General features: G+C 41.6%; 1 protein-coding gene and 1 non-coding gene across 2 annotated transcripts in view; one reads left to right on the top strand and one right to left on the bottom strand.

Moving 5' to 3' along the window:
- The window catches only part of LOC138947725 (fibrillin-3-like), a 70,516-nt gene that overhangs the window by 15,099 nt on the left and 34,245 nt on the right, over positions 1 to 21,172 (bottom strand). The window contains exons 17-22 of the mRNA XM_070319265.1: positions 15,254 to 15,508; positions 10,848 to 11,108; positions 10,393 to 10,656; positions 7,456 to 7,637; positions 5,841 to 5,997; positions 503 to 684 (exon numbers count right to left, since the gene is read on the bottom strand). Of these exons, the coding sequence (XP_070175366.1) occupies positions 503 to 684; positions 5,841 to 5,997; positions 7,456 to 7,637; positions 10,393 to 10,656; positions 10,848 to 11,108; positions 15,254 to 15,508 (1,301 nt within the window). The remainder of the gene's footprint in view (positions 1 to 502; positions 685 to 5,840; positions 5,998 to 7,455; positions 7,638 to 10,392; positions 10,657 to 10,847; positions 11,109 to 15,253; positions 15,509 to 21,172) is intronic.
- Positions 843 to 916, top strand: Trnap-ggg (transfer RNA proline (anticodon GGG)). Its single transcript has one exon. It is a non-coding gene; the product is annotated as a tRNA-Pro (tRNA).

Genomic DNA, 21,172 nt, shown 5'->3' with positions numbered 1-21,172 from the left:
CCGTTCGCAGGTTTCAAAACCGCCACTGAAATTGAAAAGCTCAACCACGCGCGTTTTTAGATCCAGTCACTTGGTTAACTTAAACTGTGGTATGTGCTCAAGTCTGCTTTGCAGAAAAACATAATATCCACAGTCAGAAGGCTCAGTGATTGTTTTACAAATTTGTTGATCTAATCTGAGTGGATTTTGTGCATACAAATGTTATCTGATAGTTACGTAATTGCTTCAAGTGTCAACTACGGTGTTTCAGTTGGTCATCCTACAATGTGGATCAAATGAAAACTAAAGATCTTTCTTCCTGGGCATCCAAGTTCACAAGCAAAGGTCCTAAAATTGTCATACATATCTAATCTTTGACATTTTTATAAATGCTACACACACTCATACATCGGGAGACAAAGGTCCACTCTTCCCTCGTCAAATCAAGTAACAAAAAGCGAAAGGCAAACGAAACACGGCTATGCTTTATGACAAAAACAAAGTTTTCAGCAAATGAACAAACCTCCAAAAAATCGACATTAGTTTCCAGATCAAAGGCAGTAAAGTCTAGCACAATTGAATTGTTCACAGGGGCGATGATGGTGTAGAGACAATTCAGTCCGTTAGAAAAAGGGTTGGGGAAGTTAGGTGACTGGAGTACACCTGAACGCGCCATCCATGTTCCTCCGCACGAAGGCAATTGATCTGAAAGATTCAAACAAGATTTGCTGAGCGTTGAACATCTAATATCTGATTACCTGAAACGTACAGACAATTTCTGGATAATAGGAACAAAACAAAAAGAATATTAAATTAACATCAGATATAACATAGAAAATAATATAACTAGTTATATTTTAACCGGCCCCCGTAGCGCAGTGGTTAGCGCATCTGGCTGGGGGCCGGGAGGTCGTGGGTTCGATTCCCACCAGAGTCATGTTGGTTTTTCGGGCTACGACCGACTCCTACCCAGAGTGGAAGTGCTTTGGTTCATATAGGAAGGCTGGGATCACACTGCCAAGTGTCATTCACTTCACGAATACGACTTTGAGGGTGTTCAGGTTCTGTCGACCTGTTGACACCAGGATATATTATGAAACTAAACGTAGAGTGCTGCCCTGTCACGTAGTCTCAAGCCAAATTGGAAATCCATATAGCATCATCATTATAACCATCTCATTAATCATCCAAAATTATAATTGTTCGTAGCACTTGTAGCCCTTCATGCCCGGAGCTCTCAGTCTTCAACATGTGACGTTTTGGGGGTCGACGGAGGAACGTAGTGGCGTTCTGCTCTCTGGAGGGGACGCTCACTCAGTTTGGCTCCGCGACTTTGCAGTCACTATAGACGTTGCGGGGAAGACGGGACCGACAACGACGACTGAACCGAGACAGGTGTGTTGTCGTTCGGCGTCATCGCTCGTAATGGTAGCGTTTGCGGGGAGAACGAGCGCCAGTGGCCTGAAGAAGAAAACTCCTGGACACCCGAACGAATGGTTTTGACACGACTTGTAGAGGCGAAGCCCCTCGGGGCATGTTTTGGGTGGTGCATGGGGAACACGCATTTTAGTGATATGAATTATTCGTCTTGCACCTGGGTCTTCCAGGTCTGTGACCTAATAAAAAAAAAACCAGCTGTTGCGTGTAAGCCCATACATTTTATGTGTGTATGTGTGTGTGTGTGTGTGTGTGTGTGTGTGTTTGTGTGTTTGTGTGTTTGTGTTTGTGTTGTGTTGTGTGCGTGTGTGTGTGTGTGTGTGTGGGTGTGCGTGGGTGCATGTGTGCGCGCGCGCGCGCATGTGTGTGTGTGTGTGTGTTTTACAAATCACGTAAATGCGCCCGATATTTAACTCATCATCTCCAAAGTGAAGGGATCTATTGAGAATAAAAAATGTCATTACTTTTTTGTCCCATCCCTTGGAAATTCGGGTCGCTTCCTCCCAGTGGAAAGCTAGCAGTAACAGAGTCACGCTACCCCAAAGTCAAGGGATCTATTAGTCCCATTTCACCCCCATCCCATTTTCGCGACATTTCACAGGCCAAGTGTCATTTTACCACCATATCATGTACCATTAGCTCCACTTCCCATTTTGCCGCAATCCCGTTTCACCGTTATCCCATTTCGCCCCCATCCCATTTTCGCGACATTTCACAGGCCAAGTGTCATTTTACCACCATGTCATACCACTAGCGCCACATTCCATTTTGTCGCCATGCCGTTTTGCCGTCATCCCATTTCGCCGCCATCCCTATTTCGCGACATTTTGGATTGTGGCAAAAATGGGATTTCGCGTAAACGGAATGTCTCCCTAATTGAATAACGCAGTATAGAAGTATAGTGAGGCTTGGCAAGAAGAATAAATCAAAATGGGATGGCGGCCAAATGGGAAGGTGTCAAAATGGGATGTCGCGCTATTGTTATGATGTAAAATGACGCTTGGCTTGTGAAATGTCGCGACAATGGGATGGGGGCGAAATGGAATGGCGGTGAAACGGCATGGCGGCCAAATGGGATATGGCGGCCAAATGGGATATGGGGATATGTTATGACATGTAAGTCAAATAACGCTTGGCTTGTGAAATGTCGCAAAAATGGGATGGGGCAAAAAATGGGATTGCACCAAAATGGGATGTGGATCTAAAACCACCCCCACCACTCAGCGTAGAGGCTCTAAACAACAAATATTAATAATAATAAAAGGCATGCATTACTTTGTGGAATGCGATAGTATTACATTTTTACAAATCACGGGTTAACACAACCGCCCCCCCCCCCCCCCCCCCCCCCCCCCCCTAGCCACCCCCGCGAACCCCTATCCACCGATCCAACTAACAAAACCAACACACATAAAAAATAGTTTCGACTACATTTTTTCTCATAGTCATTCCTCTAACAAGTAGCCGTAGCGATGTGTGTGTGTGTCATTGATCAACCCCTTATAACTCAACTATTTCCCCCTTCAAAAACATGGTTTTGCTTTTTAGCCGATCACAAACTGGAACCTCAAACAGAGAAGAAAGCACCGTTAAGAATAAAACGTCTATTTTATTCATTCGTTCGGCCCGGACGTGAAAAACACCAAATTTCGCCTTTGCAGCCGTTGTTTCAGCACGCGTCACTATGGTCTTGGTTTTTTACTCGAGAAGACTTGTGAGCATCTGAGATGGTACCCGACAAAACAAACTGTAAATCCACGCCTATCAAAGATTTTTTTTCTTTTTCTTCAAAAGCTATTTGCAAAATGAACAATCTATATGTCCATAACACATACTTTGATTAAAGTGAACTCGACTTAACAGCAAAGACCAATTTCTATCTTCCGTTTTTGCGACGACGACAAATTGCTCCATTTTCCAGCCGGAACGTCTCGCAAAGGCCCCGTCCCGACTGTGTGAGGGGGAAAAAAGAAGGTCACCGTCACTTGTCGTCGTGCTGAGTTGTCGGGCGTCTTCCCCGCAACCTCACTATTGTCGTTAGTAGGGAGCCGTACTTTGCAGTCAATGTCGTTAGTAGGGGGCCGTTTATATGCAGAGGGTATATCCCACCGCAGCGACCCGACATCCCTCCCTGGAGCGTCTGTAATATCGGTAAGTCTGGGAGCGGAACGAAATTCAGATGTGGATGGAGCAGTGAATACTGGGACGGGGTGGTGTGAGAGCACACCGGGACAAGGAACAGGTGTTGGGACAGCAAAGAATGCGCGGTCCTACAATTATAAAGGGTCGTACCCGAAGCCAGAAGAGCCAAGAAATAAACCGAACAAGAACAAAATACAAACGTATTACCTCTTGCATGAGTACTCTTATGAAACTATTGTTCCGTTTTAGCGCTGTTGTGATTATGTCTCGATGGTAACACGATGTTCTAGGCTACAGGGCGTTCAGTGTTAGTGATTTTGCTGAATCAAATTTGATTCTTTTGCTGATTACTATATCTTACTCTCGAACTAATGTCTGGTCAAAGTTTGTTTGTTATCTGATCTCTCTCTCTCTCTCTCTCTCTCTCTCTCTCTCTCTCTCTCTCTCTCTCTCTCTCTCTCTCTCTCTCTCTCTCTCTCTCTCTCTCTCTCTCTCTCTCTCTCTCTTTCTCTCTCTCTCTCTCTCCTATATATGCTTCTATATATTGCGCTTCATGTACATAAAACTTATATGTTCTACCATTAATGTTTTCATGTAACCTTTTTTTTCCCCTAGTCATAGTTGTAGTAAAATAGTTTAGTCCCTCTTTAGGGTGAGGCCCAGATGCAAAAAAGCATATCTATGCTTATTCTTGTCACCCTCGAAAAATAAAGATTTGTCATTGTCATTGTCTGTCTCTCTCTCGTTGTCTGTCTGTCTGTCTGAAATTACGAACTCGGAGCATGTGCGGAATTGCATAACTCATTTTTGTTCTGCTTGTTTATGCAATACTAAAGGTTAAAATGAACCTTGTCTCGTCATTATTGTTGAGTTTGTGAACGCAAAGCCTCGTAAAAACAAGAAAAAAGCCCACGACTAAGATGCAATTTCTCGTATCTGCACATTTGTGTACCTTCGTCACGCGCACTGCATTTGATTTACACAAACAGAAACGTGAAGCCTCCCCAGTACATTACAAGTCCATGGGAGACAGAATTTTAAAAGTAACTTTAACACAGGTTTTTTTAAACGTTTTTTTTTTATCAAAACTGCAAAATTGCACAAACGAGGTCTTGCATTTATACAGCGACGATTTTCTGTCGATATTTAACTGGCACCTGACGTATTTGTGAGGTCAGTTTTGGGGGTATCCTTATTTTAGCTGTGGTCACGTGATCCCTGTAAACAAAACTTAGATCCGAAATGTTTGCCAGATAGTTAAGTGGTCTGCCTTAAAGGGATTATATCTAACTAGACAATTGTCTCAAATCGCCCCAACAGCTATACAGTTCAGGTTGCGGGTTGTAATTATGTGACCACACACCAGGATTACCTTAACATAAACTTTTGAGCACTGAGTTACTCAATTTGAAAACGGCTGTGTTTTGAGTAGGAATCCCAGACAGTAATTCTCATTGTGACGTTCTTTGCGCGAGTCATAATTTTTGTCCAACCTTTCGACCCTGAATATTTCATGCGCTATTCCGAGAGATACAGATTTGAAATTGAGCCGAGAGCTACAGAGTTCGTTTTGGGAGTTAAATAGATGACAATACACACGAGGAAGGTCTTAGAATTAGTGTTTGAGTGTTCTATTTTTCAAATCTGAATGCTGTGCTTGGTAGTCATTCAGTGCAGATCTTGATATTCTCCAACCGACATTCTCTTTGTTTTTGTTGTGCGAAGCGTTTTAACGCTGTATGGCACGGAATTTGCATGCGTAAGCTAGACTGTAGATTTGACTTCCACAATTCAACGGTCTCGATCTGCTTTGACGAATTGGTATCTATGAAAATTAAATAAATAATGATGACGACCAAAATTCCGGACTCCTGACAGGAGAGCTGGGCGATGCAAACCGCTCGCTGAATAAAATTCATTTAATTATCATTGCATGTGTTTCTAAATTACAGTACAGTGAATGTCCCTTGAACTTTATTAAGGTCCAAATCGTCAGAAAACTTTCCAAAATGGCCCCTTCGGTATTCTATCTTTAAATAGCACAGAAAGTTTGCATGAAATGACACGGAAATACATGCTTTAGTTGAGGTGCAAAATTTGCCGCACATATTGTTTGTAGTTTATTTTAAGGTTATGATAATGATGCTTTTTAACTTTGGGCAAGAGTAAGAAAGAAATAAAGGAAATAAAGAAAGAGAGAGAGCGATGAGAGAGAGAGAGAGAGAGAGAGAGAGAGAGAGAGAGAGAGAGAGAGAGAGAGAGAGAGAGAGATGTTGACTTACCTGAAGTATAATTGGCAATAAATCCACGGTCGACAACACTGACGTCCGTGCGAAGGTTGATCCACATTTGATGCTGAGACGAGCGAAGAGTAAAAGGGAGCAAACTGCCTGTGAATGTATCGAATATTGGTGAAGCATCACTCCCTCCGTCATGAACCTGTGGATACGAATAATCACCTTGGTATCACATGTTCAACGGCAAGATGAAGATGACCATGTCGACTCATCTCCCACTCTCTCTGTCTGTCTCTGTCTGTCTGTCTGTCTGTCTGTCTGTCTGTCTGTCTGTCTGTCTGTCTGTCTGTCTGTCTCTCTCTCTCTCTCTCTCTCTCTCTCTCACACACACACACACACACACACACACACACACACACACACACACACACACACTTACCAAGTTCATTTATTACAACACAAGTATAACAATTAAAGACAAAGCCCTCAAGTATAGTGTGTCCTTGTTACTTTGAATTCCTGATGCAATCTACACCTGCAGAATGTTGAACACTTTTGTGTGTGTGTGTTATGTTTTGCTGATAGTAATTTTGATAAAAGGAATATCCCATTTAAATCGGCATTGCCAACCCCTCGAAAAGAGAGAGAAAGAGAGAGACAGAGAAAGACAGAGTGATTTTATGTGAATCAAACGTATTCTGATTGGTTTTAGCGTCATAAAGGTTTTGGCGGACGGACTTGCTTGGTTTTACCAGCAAACTGATATATTTATCCAAGTTGGAGTGTTAGCATTATACGAGAATTGGAAATCCCTTGAACCTGATCGGTTTTCTTACAACATTAATGTACTTACAAATTAAGTTAACTTACTTCTTCATATTTCCTTATCTAAGCATGTTACGAAGTCATAATTTACACACACGCTGCGCCTCGATTTATACTGTTTGATAAACAAAAAACTATCATTTTCGAAAAACAAGTCTTTGTTTTGTTTTGGTATTGCACTTAGAAAGCTATATTTATCACTGAGGTGACCAACATTTGATAAAGACCTTTTCAGTAAGAACAAACGTCAATTATGATTTGTTTTCCCTCATCTGTAAATTAAAGAAATAAAGAATACGTTTATTGAACAAGTTTCACCTTAGTTTACATCTTTGAACTGAGGTTGTGTTGATACATATCGAACAAAGAACTCGGATGTTTCTAAAGCTAGAGGGGGGGGGGGGGGGGGGGCGGGGGTGCATTGTAATGGACATGACGAAGAGGAGTAGTATAAAGCATTTGCTTTTCTTGTTATTTTAGCTCGGCATGCCATATTGTCGCATTTCCGACCCAAGAAACACGTATTATCAACTCAAACAGAACCCGAATGGCGCATTTCCGGACCCAATACAAAACTCTAAATTACACCCATTTGGTAATTAATTTTGACTCGATTGAGGCTCTGGGTGGAAGGGGGATAGAATAGTTTGTGTCAGGACACCTAACTTTACCTCATGTACAGATCAAACTACTGCTTACACAATACTTTTAATTTTATGCAAAGTTAGCACTCCTCTTCCTCATTAAAATGTTCTTGTGACAGTAATAACAAAAGACAGAAGTTTGAACACAAAACCAGAATGTCACTGTCCACTGCTTTGTAAACACTCCATACCTCTACAAAATCGTAGCCAACTTCAAGCTTGAATGTAGTAAAGCTAAGGCTGATGTAATAGTTGTCTGGCACGGTGATGACATAGACACAGCCCAGTGAGTTATTGTAGACACTGGGAAAGTTGGGAGACTTGATAGTACCCGTAGTCGACGTCCACGTTCCCCCACAAACTGATGCTTGTACTGAAATAAACAACAGAGGCCAACTTGGTGTTTAAATTAAGGAAGGTATGAAGGTAAGAAAGAAGGAAGGAAATAGGTACAGAAATGCACGTAGGAGTAAATAAGTGAGGAAGCAAGCAAGTATAGATGCAGGTAAGGAAGCACATACGGAAGTAAGTATTGAACAAACCAACCATATATGCCCATCACGATGTTTGTTCAAGTGTACAATAGGAATTTACAAGTAAAAATGTAATGCTTAAATGTACAATAGCAACATTTCTATACAACGAATTATGACATACTGCTACCGTACTTTATTTACGCATTTTCAGGCGAATTGCGAATAACTACTATCTCCAGCAAAAGATAGTGCACACTATGTGAAAAAGAAACAAAAGGTCGAGGACATTAATTTTGGTCGAAGGTCAAACCGTCGAGACTGACAAAAGGTTGAGTGTAACAAAACCACCTGGGGATCCAACTCCAAAATCCAAAAGTCGGTCTACACAGGAAACATACGACCTGAAATGGAATACGCCTCAACCACCTACACTACTCGTCATAAAAAAAACTTTACAGATGCGTTTGAGGGCAGATCTTTCTGATGAGGCCGTTTATCGTAAAACCAATTATATGACTGGAAAGGCCGTTTATTCCCCTAACTTATTCAGAAAACAGATTGAGTTTACATGACGTAGTGTCGATACAGTGGAACCTACAACACAGACACCCCCCAAAATCAAATTCGCAAAATCAAGGTTCCCGCGTTAAAATTGACAAAAAATCAGAACTGCTAAAACGAAACATGTTTAGCATGTCCTTAGACAGAACAATCAAATCTGCATCCAAATCAGTCAGTTTTGTTCACATATCTTGTCTACCAAGGACGCTATGGCATGCTGAGCGGTGTAGGTGTCAATCCTCTCAGAAGGCATAAAAGGCAGTTTCAGCTGGTAATGAGACAAAAAATGATACATTTGAGTAACTCGCAAACGCATTGCCTTCACACTTTCAGATATTTGTGCTAACACATGTCGTAAAGTACATACGGAATCTCAAGTCATTTGAGACATTAGGTCTGCTGTTATTTGTCATGTCAGAAAAAGTTCTTAAATTGACGGTAGGTTTTTGCTGACTCATCGACAAAAAATAATTTGTTGAAATCTTCAAGAACAATAACAGATGCGCCACATACTCATATTTCTCGTACATATCTTATCAGACATGGGTGGTATGAGGATTTCAACGCGAAAGTAGTTTTTTTAAGAAGTTGACTCACTCAGAGCGCTGAGAGCAAATGTCGGCCTTGGCCTAGCAAAGCTCACTGCCGACACGCTAAAACAACTGATCAATGGCTCTTGAAAAAGCCTTTTCCAAGAATGTTTGTGTGCGTTTAAACAAGTGCGCTGTGAACAGCCATTGTTGAAACTGTATTAGATTTAAGGGTAAATTGAAGCTTTCATTTTTCTAAATGCATGCTATTTTTTCTTTCTTTTTTCTGTTCAATCGGACAGGGTACATCTTTATTTTTAAAACTCTTTCTGGTATGTCGCATAACAGCAGAACTAATATCTCAAATGACTTAAGATTTCGTGTGTAGTTTACGACATGTGTTAGCACAAATCTCCGAAAGTTTGAAGGCAATACGTTAGCGAGTTACTCAAATGTATTATTATTTGTCTCATTACCCGCTAAAACGGCTTCCAAAACTGCCTGTTATGCCTGCTGAGAGGATTGACACCTACACCGCTCACACACAGGGCCATACTTCCCGGATGTGCATACTAAAACAAGAGGCGAAGCCTTCAAGGCTCACGTAAGAAATCGACAAACAGTAACACAAACTCAATCACTCCGTCACACATACACACACACACACACACACACACACACACACACACACACACACACACACACACAGTAAGCATAGGTGAAACTATGCAAGAAAGCGAGACCCTGGATCTGCCAAGAAGTCTCGGCCCGCTCACAATAACAATGACCGAGACTTTCAGTAATTCCTTTGCGTGACGTCTAACCCTCTTACGTCATAATGTGACGTCTTCAAATAGTTTCTATCACACACGTCGAACACTTTTGACCGAGACTGACGTAATCCATAGACTCGGAAATGTTAAAGTTTCTATCACAGACATACACACATACATACATACATACGCACGCACGCACAGACAGACAAAGTTTATCATCGCATAGGCTACACTTACGTGAGCCAAAACTGATCCATTGTTAAACGAAGTACATACTTGACTTGGGTACACTTAATCGTGGCTGATGCAAATGTGCTCAGTCAAATCTATCAACAGAGGAGGATACAGACCGAACCCACGCTTTTACCTCGTTGTATGGTTGCATAGAGTTGAAGCACACTTAAGCAAAACCTCTCAAAGATACAACCCAAAAAATGAGTCTCAATTATACAAGACTACACATTGTTTACCTTTTAGCTCTTGGTACAGAAAACACATTTGATAAACGTATTTAAAGGTTTTTCTTGAATATTTGAGATCACAGATACAGGAACTGTATCCCTGGAGTGATCGTGATTCAGAGCCAATTGGCTGGTCTGTTACTAATCAACGGGAGAAAACAGAACGCACATATAATTATGTTTTCTTGCGCAGTGAATGCGTGATCTGTCAACAAATCATATTTTTACGTAACTGCGAGGAGATATGTGAGAGAATGTGGCTATACTCACATTAAAAGCGGGTCTCATTTGATTCTTTAAATCACAGATAAAAATATGGCGTACCTTTTTTGCATGTGCCATCTGTGTGTTTCGAATATCCTGTGTTGCACCGACATACATAGCTGCCCATCGTATTGCTGCACTCTGAGTTTACTGGGCATGTGACGTTGTCCGTAGTACACTCATCAATGTCGACAGTGCAGGCGTTTCCTTTCCAGCCTGCTTTGCAGAAACAGCTTCCGCCGACTTTGTCACAAAAGGCAGTGTTCCCTTCGTCACAATCACATGTCAAACTGCAGTCTGGACCATAGTTTCCAGATGTGCATTCTGCAACAATGATCAAAGTTTAAGCGAAATACTCTTCTGTCTTGAGTGCTGGATCAAACCTACATTTATATCAACTGAACAAACAGCAGTGAAAAACAATATTCTGTTTTATTTCAAATTTACATTCAGTTTCTTTCCATTCTTTTTTTAATTTTTTTTTACAAACATGTTAGGTGTATAAAATGACCTACCTATACAGGTATCATCCGTCTGCTTGAAAAACCCTCTGTGGCATTGACAAACGTAACTGCCAACTGTGTTGTTACACCCTGTGTTTGCTGGGCAAGTGAAGTTTTCGGCAGAACACTCATCAATGTCTTCACTGCAGGTGCTTCCAGTCCAGCCTCGTTTGCATGTGCACGTGCCATCGACGTTGTCACATGACTCAGTATTCTCGCTTTGGCAATCACAAGTTAAGTTGCAATCTCGACCATACCTCCCAGGCGTGCATTCTGAAACAATTACTTCACTGGATGTGGTCAGTCGTAAGAGAAACATTCAGTCATATCTATTACAGTATTCAGCTACTGTCAACTATCATCGCCCTTATCTTCAAACGATGATCTGCCTTTGAATGATCCACATGCGTTTGGATTAGCAAGATGACAAACCTAATAGAATACATAAATGAACAATGATAAAATAAAAGCGCATGTCTTGGTTTCAACTGAAAGTTCGCAGTCATAATGATGTTTACTCTGTTTAACACCCTAAAAACTTCATATTTTGGTTTACAAGGGTTTACTAGTTTGCTGTATGGCACATTTTCCCCGTCAGAGACTGTCTTGCACAGATGACATGTGCACACCACAAATTTTGGTCTCAATACTCGCAGGAAGTTAAGAAATGACAGGCACGTTAATATCCTCATTCGTGCCCAGGCTTCTTCCATATTCAAGCTGAAAATTAAGGTCAAATATGGTCAATCAAAAACGAGAGCACAAAATGAAATGGAAACGTGTTTTTTTACCAGCCTGAATGTACAGCATGTTAACTCTGCTGGTTTGTCAGCGCTTCAATACTGACACTGGTTTGCTGCTATTTGGACTGACTGTTTAATAGTAATAAACATGTTAATAGTAACCATAGTTAGCAAGCTCACAGCTTTCACTTTTTTGTTTCTTATTCGGAAACTTCGTTTCTTTCCTTCAGTGGACAAAAGCAGAAGAAACAAGTCGCGTACGTAAGGCGAAATTACAACATTTAGTCAAGCTGCCGAACTAATGGAATGAAACTGAACGCGGCACTGCATTTTTTCACCAAGACAATTCAGCTTCATCAATCCCCGCGAGAAGGATATCGCTCACCTTCCACGTGCAAAACGCAGTGAAATCGACAAGCCAGAATAGCGCAGAAGCGTATTGCGCTAAGCGGGAAAGCGCGCTTTTCTGTATTCTTGTTAACATTCTGAGCTTGTTTTGAATACAATATATCATATCTATATGTTTTTTTAATCAAGAAATGATAAAGAATAAGATGAAATCATTTTTGGATCGATTTCTTAAAGGCACAGTGCACCTCAAAGCCTTCTTTTTGCGTTTTTGTTGCAGCTGAGTGCATTTACAGTTCAAAAATCCTCCTATGGTAGTAAAACAAACCCAAAACTACCCAACGACGACATCTGTGAAGCTCGACAGTTTCTTGTTCACGCGAGTGCATAAATTAACCTAGTTATCATAGTGGTGTTTGGTCGGAGTTCGATTCAACCAGGGACGTAGCACCCGGTAGGGCATGTAGGGCGACCGCCCGACCACTTTTTCCGTAAAAAAAAAAAAAGAGAGAGAGAGAGAGAGAGAGAGAGAGAGAGAGAGAGAGAGAGAGAGAGCGCCTCAGATCTACCAACAGAACACCCCACGTAGTATTCACGCGATGGCATAAGGTCGGTTTTTTTGGGGTTTTCTTTTGTGTGTTAGTCTTGGTCAACTGCTGGAATAGGATGACGTCTTATTTTGACGAGAACGTCACACGTGACGAGTTCCGTCAGGCCATAAAAGTATTGGCGCCAATTTAGTGAAAATTGCTTCTTCGTCCGTCTGCTCCCATGAAAAACAATGGAGGTAAGAAATGTTTTGTATATTCTGTGTGTGAAGCTGGGGTCAGACTGAGGGGTGAGTGATTGTGTGTCAACCGTAAGTACGCCATAACAATTGAGTAACACAGTAACTTGTGGGGTTAACAGTGTCACATGAAACAACATGTAGAGAGAGAATTGAACAATGGACACAAGTGTGCATCCTGGTTGTGATGGATCGAAAACGCGCTAAAAATATTCTGACAAATCCCTCTATTTTTCAGTCATCACTCAGGCTGCCAATGTTGATGGCTGGACGGATCAATAAATTGCTTGTTTAGAAGTAAACCAGTTTGTCAATCCTTGCTTTTTAACACACTAGACAATAATGAAGACGAAAGTCATTTGAAGTAAGTGCTCATCACATTCAACGTATCGGAATTTAGATATAAATGTAAGTCGATTGATAATCACTGATACATTCACCAGCCCGTTGTTTGGTGGAGGATGGAAAGATGATTAGATGGAACTGAGCTCAGAAGGCACGAAATCGCATCATGTTTTCTTTCTTTTTTAGACCATTACAAGGGGACGGGAAGGGGGGGGGCAGTAGTGTAAGCCCCATATTTCCTTAGCTGTCTCAGCATTTTGTCTTCCATTTTTTTCCGCCCTACCACTTTTATTAGGTGTGCTACGTCCCTGATTCAACTGAGTGATTCCGGCCTCGATTTTGTTTACACAAACTCATGATGACGTCTGACATAGTTTTCTAGTGACGTGTCTTTTTGTGCATGATGTGGTGATCTACCTGATCTAAATTTAGATCCAAAAATAGGTCAAGACCAGCCGGGTCCGAGTACGAAATTAATTCGTAAAAAAAATCGCAGTTCTTAAAGGCACAGTAAGCCTCCCGTAAACCATCACAGAGCTCCCCGAGCGTCTAAATACAGTACAAGCATACTTCCATTTGAACGCTCACCGAACGGGAACATCCTGGCTGCTTTCTGTCGAGCGTGAGACATTTTCCAAGAATTTATTTTCGTGGATGAGTCCTCTACAGCACATGCGCCTCGTTTTGGTGCTGGCTGTTATGAATATGATACTGGAAATCACGCCCGGACAGTAAGCCTCCAGTAAACCATCACAGATACTGTCAGGCTTTTACACACAGTACAAACACCCTTCGATTTGAACGCTCACCAAACGGGAACATCCTAGGTGGCCTACGTAAAGAGCGAGCAATTTTTAAAGAATTAATTTTGCAGATTGTCTCGAACACTTTTTGGACCCATCCTGAACTCAGGTTAAAAATGAGTTACTTCCCTTCGGATCTCATTCTATCGATGTAAACTGGCCATAGCCGTGGATCGATGATTATCAGAATGTTTTTGGACCGTGGTGCGTTTTTGCCTAACTTTTAAAATCTAAATAATAAATTCACAGCTTGTTACACAAACATTCTTTAATCATAAAAGAATTCTTTTTTTCATCAAGACAAGATCAGTAGAATTCGAAGTTGTGAAAGTTTGAAAACAGAAAAACCCGGAAGCAGGGTCACGCAAGGGTCGTAGCAGACGACGGTTTATCAGTGCATATCGCCGTTCCTCTCAACAGTCAAAAACCATCGCTAGAGTTCTTGTGAACCACAGCCGTTTGTTTCGTGCATAAAAACGTGCTATTGTAGATAAGCTCACATCGAGTCGCATTCAAATGACTAACTGACGACTACATTGTGAAAAAGGGAAACTGGATCACACGGGTTCACGATGGCTCAGGGGTAAGATAAACCACGCAAAAATAAATTCTTTGAAAATTGTTCGCTCTTTACGGAGGGCACCTAGGATGTTCTCAATTGGTGAGTGTTTAAATGAAAGGGTGTTTGTACTGTGTGTAAAAGCCTGACCGTATCTGTGATGGTTTACGGGAGGCTTACTCTGCCTTTAACTCTTTGGGTGCAAGTCAATGAAACTTGGTAGTTCTTCTAACGGATAGCTGCCTCAGGTATGACTAAAAGCCCCAGGGGCTCCGTGCACCTGGATTTGACAAGTTCAGTACCTTTAAATTTTGATCGTAGTACTAATTAACCTGTTTCGTTAATTGTGATAACATTTTGAGAGTAAACATAACATATGTATATATTTTTAGATTCAGAACTTGATGAAGAATACGATGCAAATTAATTAAATCTGTTTGCGAAAAATCGCTTTTAATTACAACTTTAATGAGCATACTCATTGACTAATTGTTAAGCCTCCAAGCTCAAATGCAATACCAAAGTCCGGGCTTCGTCGAAAATTACTTGACCAAACTTTCAACCAATTTGGTTGAAAAATGAGAGCGTGACAGTGCCGCCTCAACCTTTACAAAAAGCCGGATATGACGTCATCAAAGACATTTATTAAAAAAAATAAAACAAATAGGTCTAGTCTGGGGATATCATACCCAGGAACTATAATATAAAGTTTCATGAAATCGGTCCAGTAGTTTCTCTGAATCGCTCTATACAGACACATACACATACAGCACGACCCTCATCTCGATTCCCCCTCTATGTTAAAACATTTAGTCAAAAAAGTACTAACATACCTGTACAAATACCATCTGCCCCTTTGAAGAATCCGGTGTTACAAATGCAGACATAGCTGCCTTCTGTGTTACTGCATTCAGCATTATCTTGACAGGTGATGTCAGTGGTACATTCGTCAACGTCATCAATGCAGGTGATTCCTTCCCACCCTGCCTTGCAAAGGCAAGTGCCGTCCACTTGATCACAAAACTCAGCGTTTTCTCGAACACACGTGCACAGGCTGCAGTCTGAACCATATGTCCAAGGTGTGCATTCTGTTCAGTATTAAAAACACATAGGTCTAATTGTAAGTATTTCTTTAAAGACGATCAAAGCATACCAATGCCGGAAAAAAGCTAAAACACAAGAAAGAGACAGATTCAGAATCAACATAACTATGACAGTAAGGAAAGAATATAAAAATACATTTGACGTAACCTGAGTTGAGTTACGTTATTTCATTCTATTCTTCAGAACTTCGACCATGCCATTTTCAAACCAGATGAGTACAGTAGGGCATTCTGAGAAGGTGGGTGGTGTCTTGCAATTTTATACACCACCCCCACCAACAGTTTTGGCTTGTGTTTTGCTGGTATTTTAACATTGTAAAATGTATTATTGTTAATAATTGAACTGTCATATCTTCGTACAAGTCACCGTGATATTTGTTATTCAACATTTTAGTTTTTCTTTGTTATGTTTAGAGAAATAAGCAAAACAAGGTCCCGGTGTAGGATCCGGTCCGGTCCCCACTCTGAAGTAGTCCCCCGGGGGACCAATTCGTGGCAAAAACTGCTCTATAATGGTCCCCCCTTAGACATCCAGCCTCGTTTTTCTTGTTACAATGTTAGTAATGTTACCAGCAATTTTAGAGAAAAGAAAAAAAAGAATCAGAGACTGGTTTCATTTCTTCTTATCAGTATTTATTTATTATTCATTTTATTTCATGTGATTTTTCTTTTGAACGGCATTATAAATCAGATCTATTTTATTTTCTGCAAAATATAGTCAAACAAAGAGATTGCTGTCTGTGCACTACATAATACCGGACGAAGATATATAGATTGAAAATGGCTTGAATGCCTAAGAAAAACGAGGCTGGATGTCTAAGGGGGGACCATTATAGAGCAGTTTTTGCCACGAATTGGTCCCCCGGGGGACTACTTCAGAGGGGGGACCGGACCGGATCCTACACCGGCATGACCACTTTGGACGGAGATGCACCGGGTAAATTATTTGTACTTTTGGTGTTTTGCTTTCTATATAAATCCTCCCAGCAAACACACAACGTAAACACGACGTTGCGAAAATGTGAATTTTTCGTGTCATTAGCAACGTTGCGACCTTTACGTGAAATTCACGTTGAGCCAACCAAAAAAACGCAACGTAAAACCAACGTTGTGTTATTGTGAGATTTTGGTGTTCTTTCGACGTTGTCATACAACTTAAATTTTACGTGAATTTCACTTTGCATTTTGGTGTCTTGCAAATGTTGCGAAGACTACGTGAAATTTACGTGGATCCAACCAAAAAACACAACGTGACAGTTGTGGGTGGGTTTTTTTACACGTTGGTACATAACGTAAATTTCACGTGGATTCCACCTTAAAAAGCAACGTAAAATCGACGTTGTATTATTGTGATTTTCTGGTGTTCGAACAACGTTGGTATACTCACGTGATTTTCACGTGAATTTCACGTGATTTAAAAACAAAAGTTAGTTTGATACAACAAACGTTCCTACAACGTAGTTTCAACGTAAACACACAACGTTGGGGTTTGATTGATCACCAACGTGCCCTCAACGTGAAATCCACAACGTAAATCCTACGTCAGTCATTACCAATTTTTCACCTGCACGTTTATCAAAGAAATGTATATATATAAAGCCTTTGAAAATTACGTAAGGTGAACAGATTTTCAAATACAGGAGATAGATATGTGCGAAACTATCACCGAATAGGCTAACAAATGACTCAGTCATACGGCTCGTTATGAAATTAAGCGCCGATGTACCGCGCAATGTATTTGATTGCTTTTGGCGTTCCAAATGCGTCCGGTTACATTTTCTGGCATCATGCATCAACGAGAATTAAAAGGTAAGAATGCTAAAAATATAATTATGCACGTTTAAAGTTGATCTACTGTGCTCATCAAACCTCTTGTTGTATTTTGTAAATTGGCGAGAGGGGGGGGGGGGGGCAGAATACATGAAGCTAATCTCTGTGATTCTCTATACGAGCGTGTGTGTGTGTGTGTGTGTGTGTGTGTGTTTGTGTGTGTTTGTGTGTGTTTGTTTACGTGTGTGTGCGTGCCTGCGCGCGTGCGTGCGTGTGTGTGTGTGTTTGTGTGTATGTGTGTGTTTGTGTCCCTCGGCGCGTGACAATATATATCTGCCAATAAGTTGAACAAAAACAGGGTTCAAGTGGGAATTACACCTGAAAAAGCAGGAAGGGAGCAGAATACATGTTATGGAATCCGTTATTTATTGTTTGAAATGTTATAACCTGAGAGAAGTCACCCTCGCACCCCGTCCTTAGTTTCTCTTCACCTACCCTTGAAGTAATCGTGAGGGCATGACTAGACTACCCGATTGCGCCCATCGCACGGCATAAGAGAGCGCCGTTCCACCCTGCCGATTCCGCTGTAGACTTCACGCGTCCAAGGGAAGTAATTTTCGAGCCAGCTGCATTGACTCGGCCAAGAACGCAAACTTTCTTCGATTAAAGGCATTGTAGCATGTCTAAAATCATGGGACTTGTGTTATCAAGCTTTTAAAATCACTAAGTAACTTTTAAGAATAGTTTCAGTTACATGAGAACTCATTCTGCTAAACGGAGTTTGAGAGCCGGTACCCAACAGCCTTTAAATGTTCTTTTGTGGTTTGCCGATTTTGTTAAAATCTTTGCATTCATAATACAGATGTTATGGTGACTGTACAGAAATGTACGTCCTCTAGTTTCTAACCTTCCAAACATTGGAGCTGGGGGTCAGGGTGGAGAGAGAGAGAGACAGAGACAGAGACAGAGACAGAGAGGGAGACAGAGGGGGAGAGAGGGAGACGGAGACAGAGGGGGAGAGAGGGAGACAGAGAGAGAGAGACAGAGATAGAGTGAGACAGAGAGGGAGAAGTCACCGACACGGAGGGGCCGGGAAGATAAAAGATAAGAGAGAGAGAAGAAGTGGGGGTGGCGGAATATAATACATGAAGCAAATCTCAGTTATTGTCTATATACTCAGTGACATTATCTACAGAAATGTACGTCCTCTAGTTTCTAACCTTCCAAAAATTGGGGCTGTGGGTCGGGAGACAGAGACAGAGAGAGAGAGAGAGAGAGAGAGAGAGAGAGAGAGAGAGAGAGAGAGAGAGAGAAAGAGAGGGAGACAGAGAGAGACAGAGAGAGAGAGAGAAGTCACCGACACAGAGGGGCCGGAAAGATAAAAGTCTTAGGAGAGAGAGAGAAGAGGAGGGGGTGGCGGAATACATGAAGCAAATCTCAGTTATTAATTGTCTACTCAGTGACATTATCTACAGAAATGCACGTCCTCTAGTTTCTAACCTTCCAAACATTGGGGCTGTGGGTCGGGAGGGAGAGAGAGAGAGAGAGAGAGAGAGAGAGAGAGAGAGAGAGAGAGAGAGAGAGAGAGAGAGAAAGAAAGAGAGACAGAGAGAGAGATGGAGAGAGAGAGAGGGGGAGACACAGAGAGACAGAGAGCGAGAGAGGGAGACAGAGAGAGAGAGGGAGACAGACATAGACAGAGATAGAGAGACAAAGAGAGAGTGAGAGAGAGAGAGGGAGACAGAGAGAGAGGGTGACAGAGATAGAGAGGGAGACAGAGATAGACAGAGAAACAGAGAGAGAGGCAGATAGAGAGAGAGAGAGAGAGGGAGACAGAGAGAGAGAGGGGGAGACACAGAGAGAGAGACACAGAGAGTGAGAGTGAGACAATGAGAGACAGAGCGAGAGAGGGAGACACAGAGACACAGAGAGAGAGGGAGACAGAGAGAGAGGGGGAGAGAGAGAGACGGAGAGAGAGACAGAGGGAGACAGAGAGGGACCGAGAGACAGACAGAGAGGGAGAAGTCACCGACACAGAGGGGGGGAAGATAAAAGATAAGAGAGAGAGAGAAGAAGTGGGGGTGGCGGAATACATGTATGAAGCATTATGTCTACTCAGTGACATTATCTATCAAGGGGAAGTCTTCCTCGCACCCCGTCTTTTGGTTATCTCGTACCACCCGTGAAGCGTACTTGAAAACAAGATTAGACACCAATATCGCGCCCACTTCACGGCATGAAGACAGACAGCGTTCCACGCGGCGGATTCTTCATGATGTCACGCGCGTCCAAGGGAAGTAATTTTCGAGCGCGCTGGACTCTCTCGGCCGAGAACGTAAACATTCTTGGAGATAAAATAATATTTTAGCATGTCTGAAGTCTTGGGACCAGACGAAAAGCAGCGAGTGTGTAGATTACACAATTTACGAGCTGGCCACGGGGCCGTCATGGCATTTTCTGACGGTCAGCAGTAATTTAGCGCACTCAGTAATTTAGCGCACTCAGTAAATGACATGTAACAAAACTTTACATGCAGTAATCAAGTAAGAGAATCTCCACTCGCATCGAGAAATGCACCATCAGTACCGCAATAAATGTTTTTAAAAAAAGTACATTCATGTGGATGAAGGATTGGCCCGTTGAATTTAAGATCGGTCAAGATGACTGTAGTACGTGTTCTTCATTTCATGAGAAGTCGAAGCGCACTGTGGTAACATCTCGTCAGACATACTTCAGTCTCATAACAATCGGAAGGGCTGGCGCCTGTCCGTCGGGATTGTTCAGCTGTGTCTTTTCTGTGTATATAGCCTCGGGGTGGGATGTCAACACACAATGTAGTTACTTGTATTTAGTGCTACCACTCTACCACCGATGAGACCTTACCCCCCCCCCCCCCCCCCCCGTCCATACCCAGCCAAGGGTTCTAAAATGGCAGTCCACCAAATTTTAAAACTAAATTAACCTTCTTATCATTAACTTTCACGTCAATATACGACAAACTATTTTATACGCAACAATATTTAGATGTCAGTACTATGTGTATATATATAAAAAAAATATATATATAAAAAAAATTTTTAATGTACATATACCCCATATCTGTGTGAGCGAATGTGTTCGGTGTATCACTGTGGCATAGATAGCTCTTTTAAACTGCAAGTGAAATGTAATAAGGCCTATGTGCTGTATATATCTGTTTTTAAGCTCTCTCTGTACAAATCTGAATCACCCTTTTTAACCTTGATTTTATAAAGTGGCTCTGAAATTTTATCACTTCTTATACAGTACCTTTTTGGAAAATAAACATATACTTTTAACATCCGATTCCCAACGCTTTTGGAGACAACGGGTGCCAAACCCAAACATATTAAATCACACTATCTAGAAGAAGAATTTACTCCTCTTAACAAACTTTTATCATCACCACTCCTGCCCACCCCGTCATCCTCCCCTCTTTTCTCACTTTTACCAGCTCCATAGCGTATCACCAACTCTTGTCCCAAATAGAAATAGTTTCTGTGAGGACGTAAACTCCCCCTTAGTTTCAACACACAAGTAGCTTGTCTTCATGTTCCCCTTGCCTGAAATTATGTTTTCCCTCGTCACGGTTGGCATGCAACTGTTGTCATCAACACCTTTTAATAGTCGAGTATGTATTGTGTAGGTTTTTGCTGTGTTGTGGATGGGGTATTACGCACGCAAAGAGAAAGCTAGAAATCTAGAGGAGGGTACGTACGGGGGTGGAGCATTTTGCTTATTTCGAACTTTTGTGATTCTGCTCAAGACGATGTCTTAATTTTCATTAATATTGTGCATTTTATCATTGTAATTCCGTTGAAGTAGCAAAATCAGATTGAGACAGCTGAAAGCTTTGCTCCT

The sequence above is a fragment of the Littorina saxatilis genome, linkage group LG14, assembly GCF_037325665.1.
Source record: "Littorina saxatilis isolate snail1 linkage group LG14, US_GU_Lsax_2.0, whole genome shotgun sequence".
NCBI lineage: Eukaryota > Metazoa > Mollusca > Gastropoda > Littorinimorpha > Littorinidae > Littorina > Littorina saxatilis.
The sequence above is the reverse complement of the archived record's forward strand: the minus strand, read 5'-3'. Positions and strand labels throughout refer to the sequence as shown.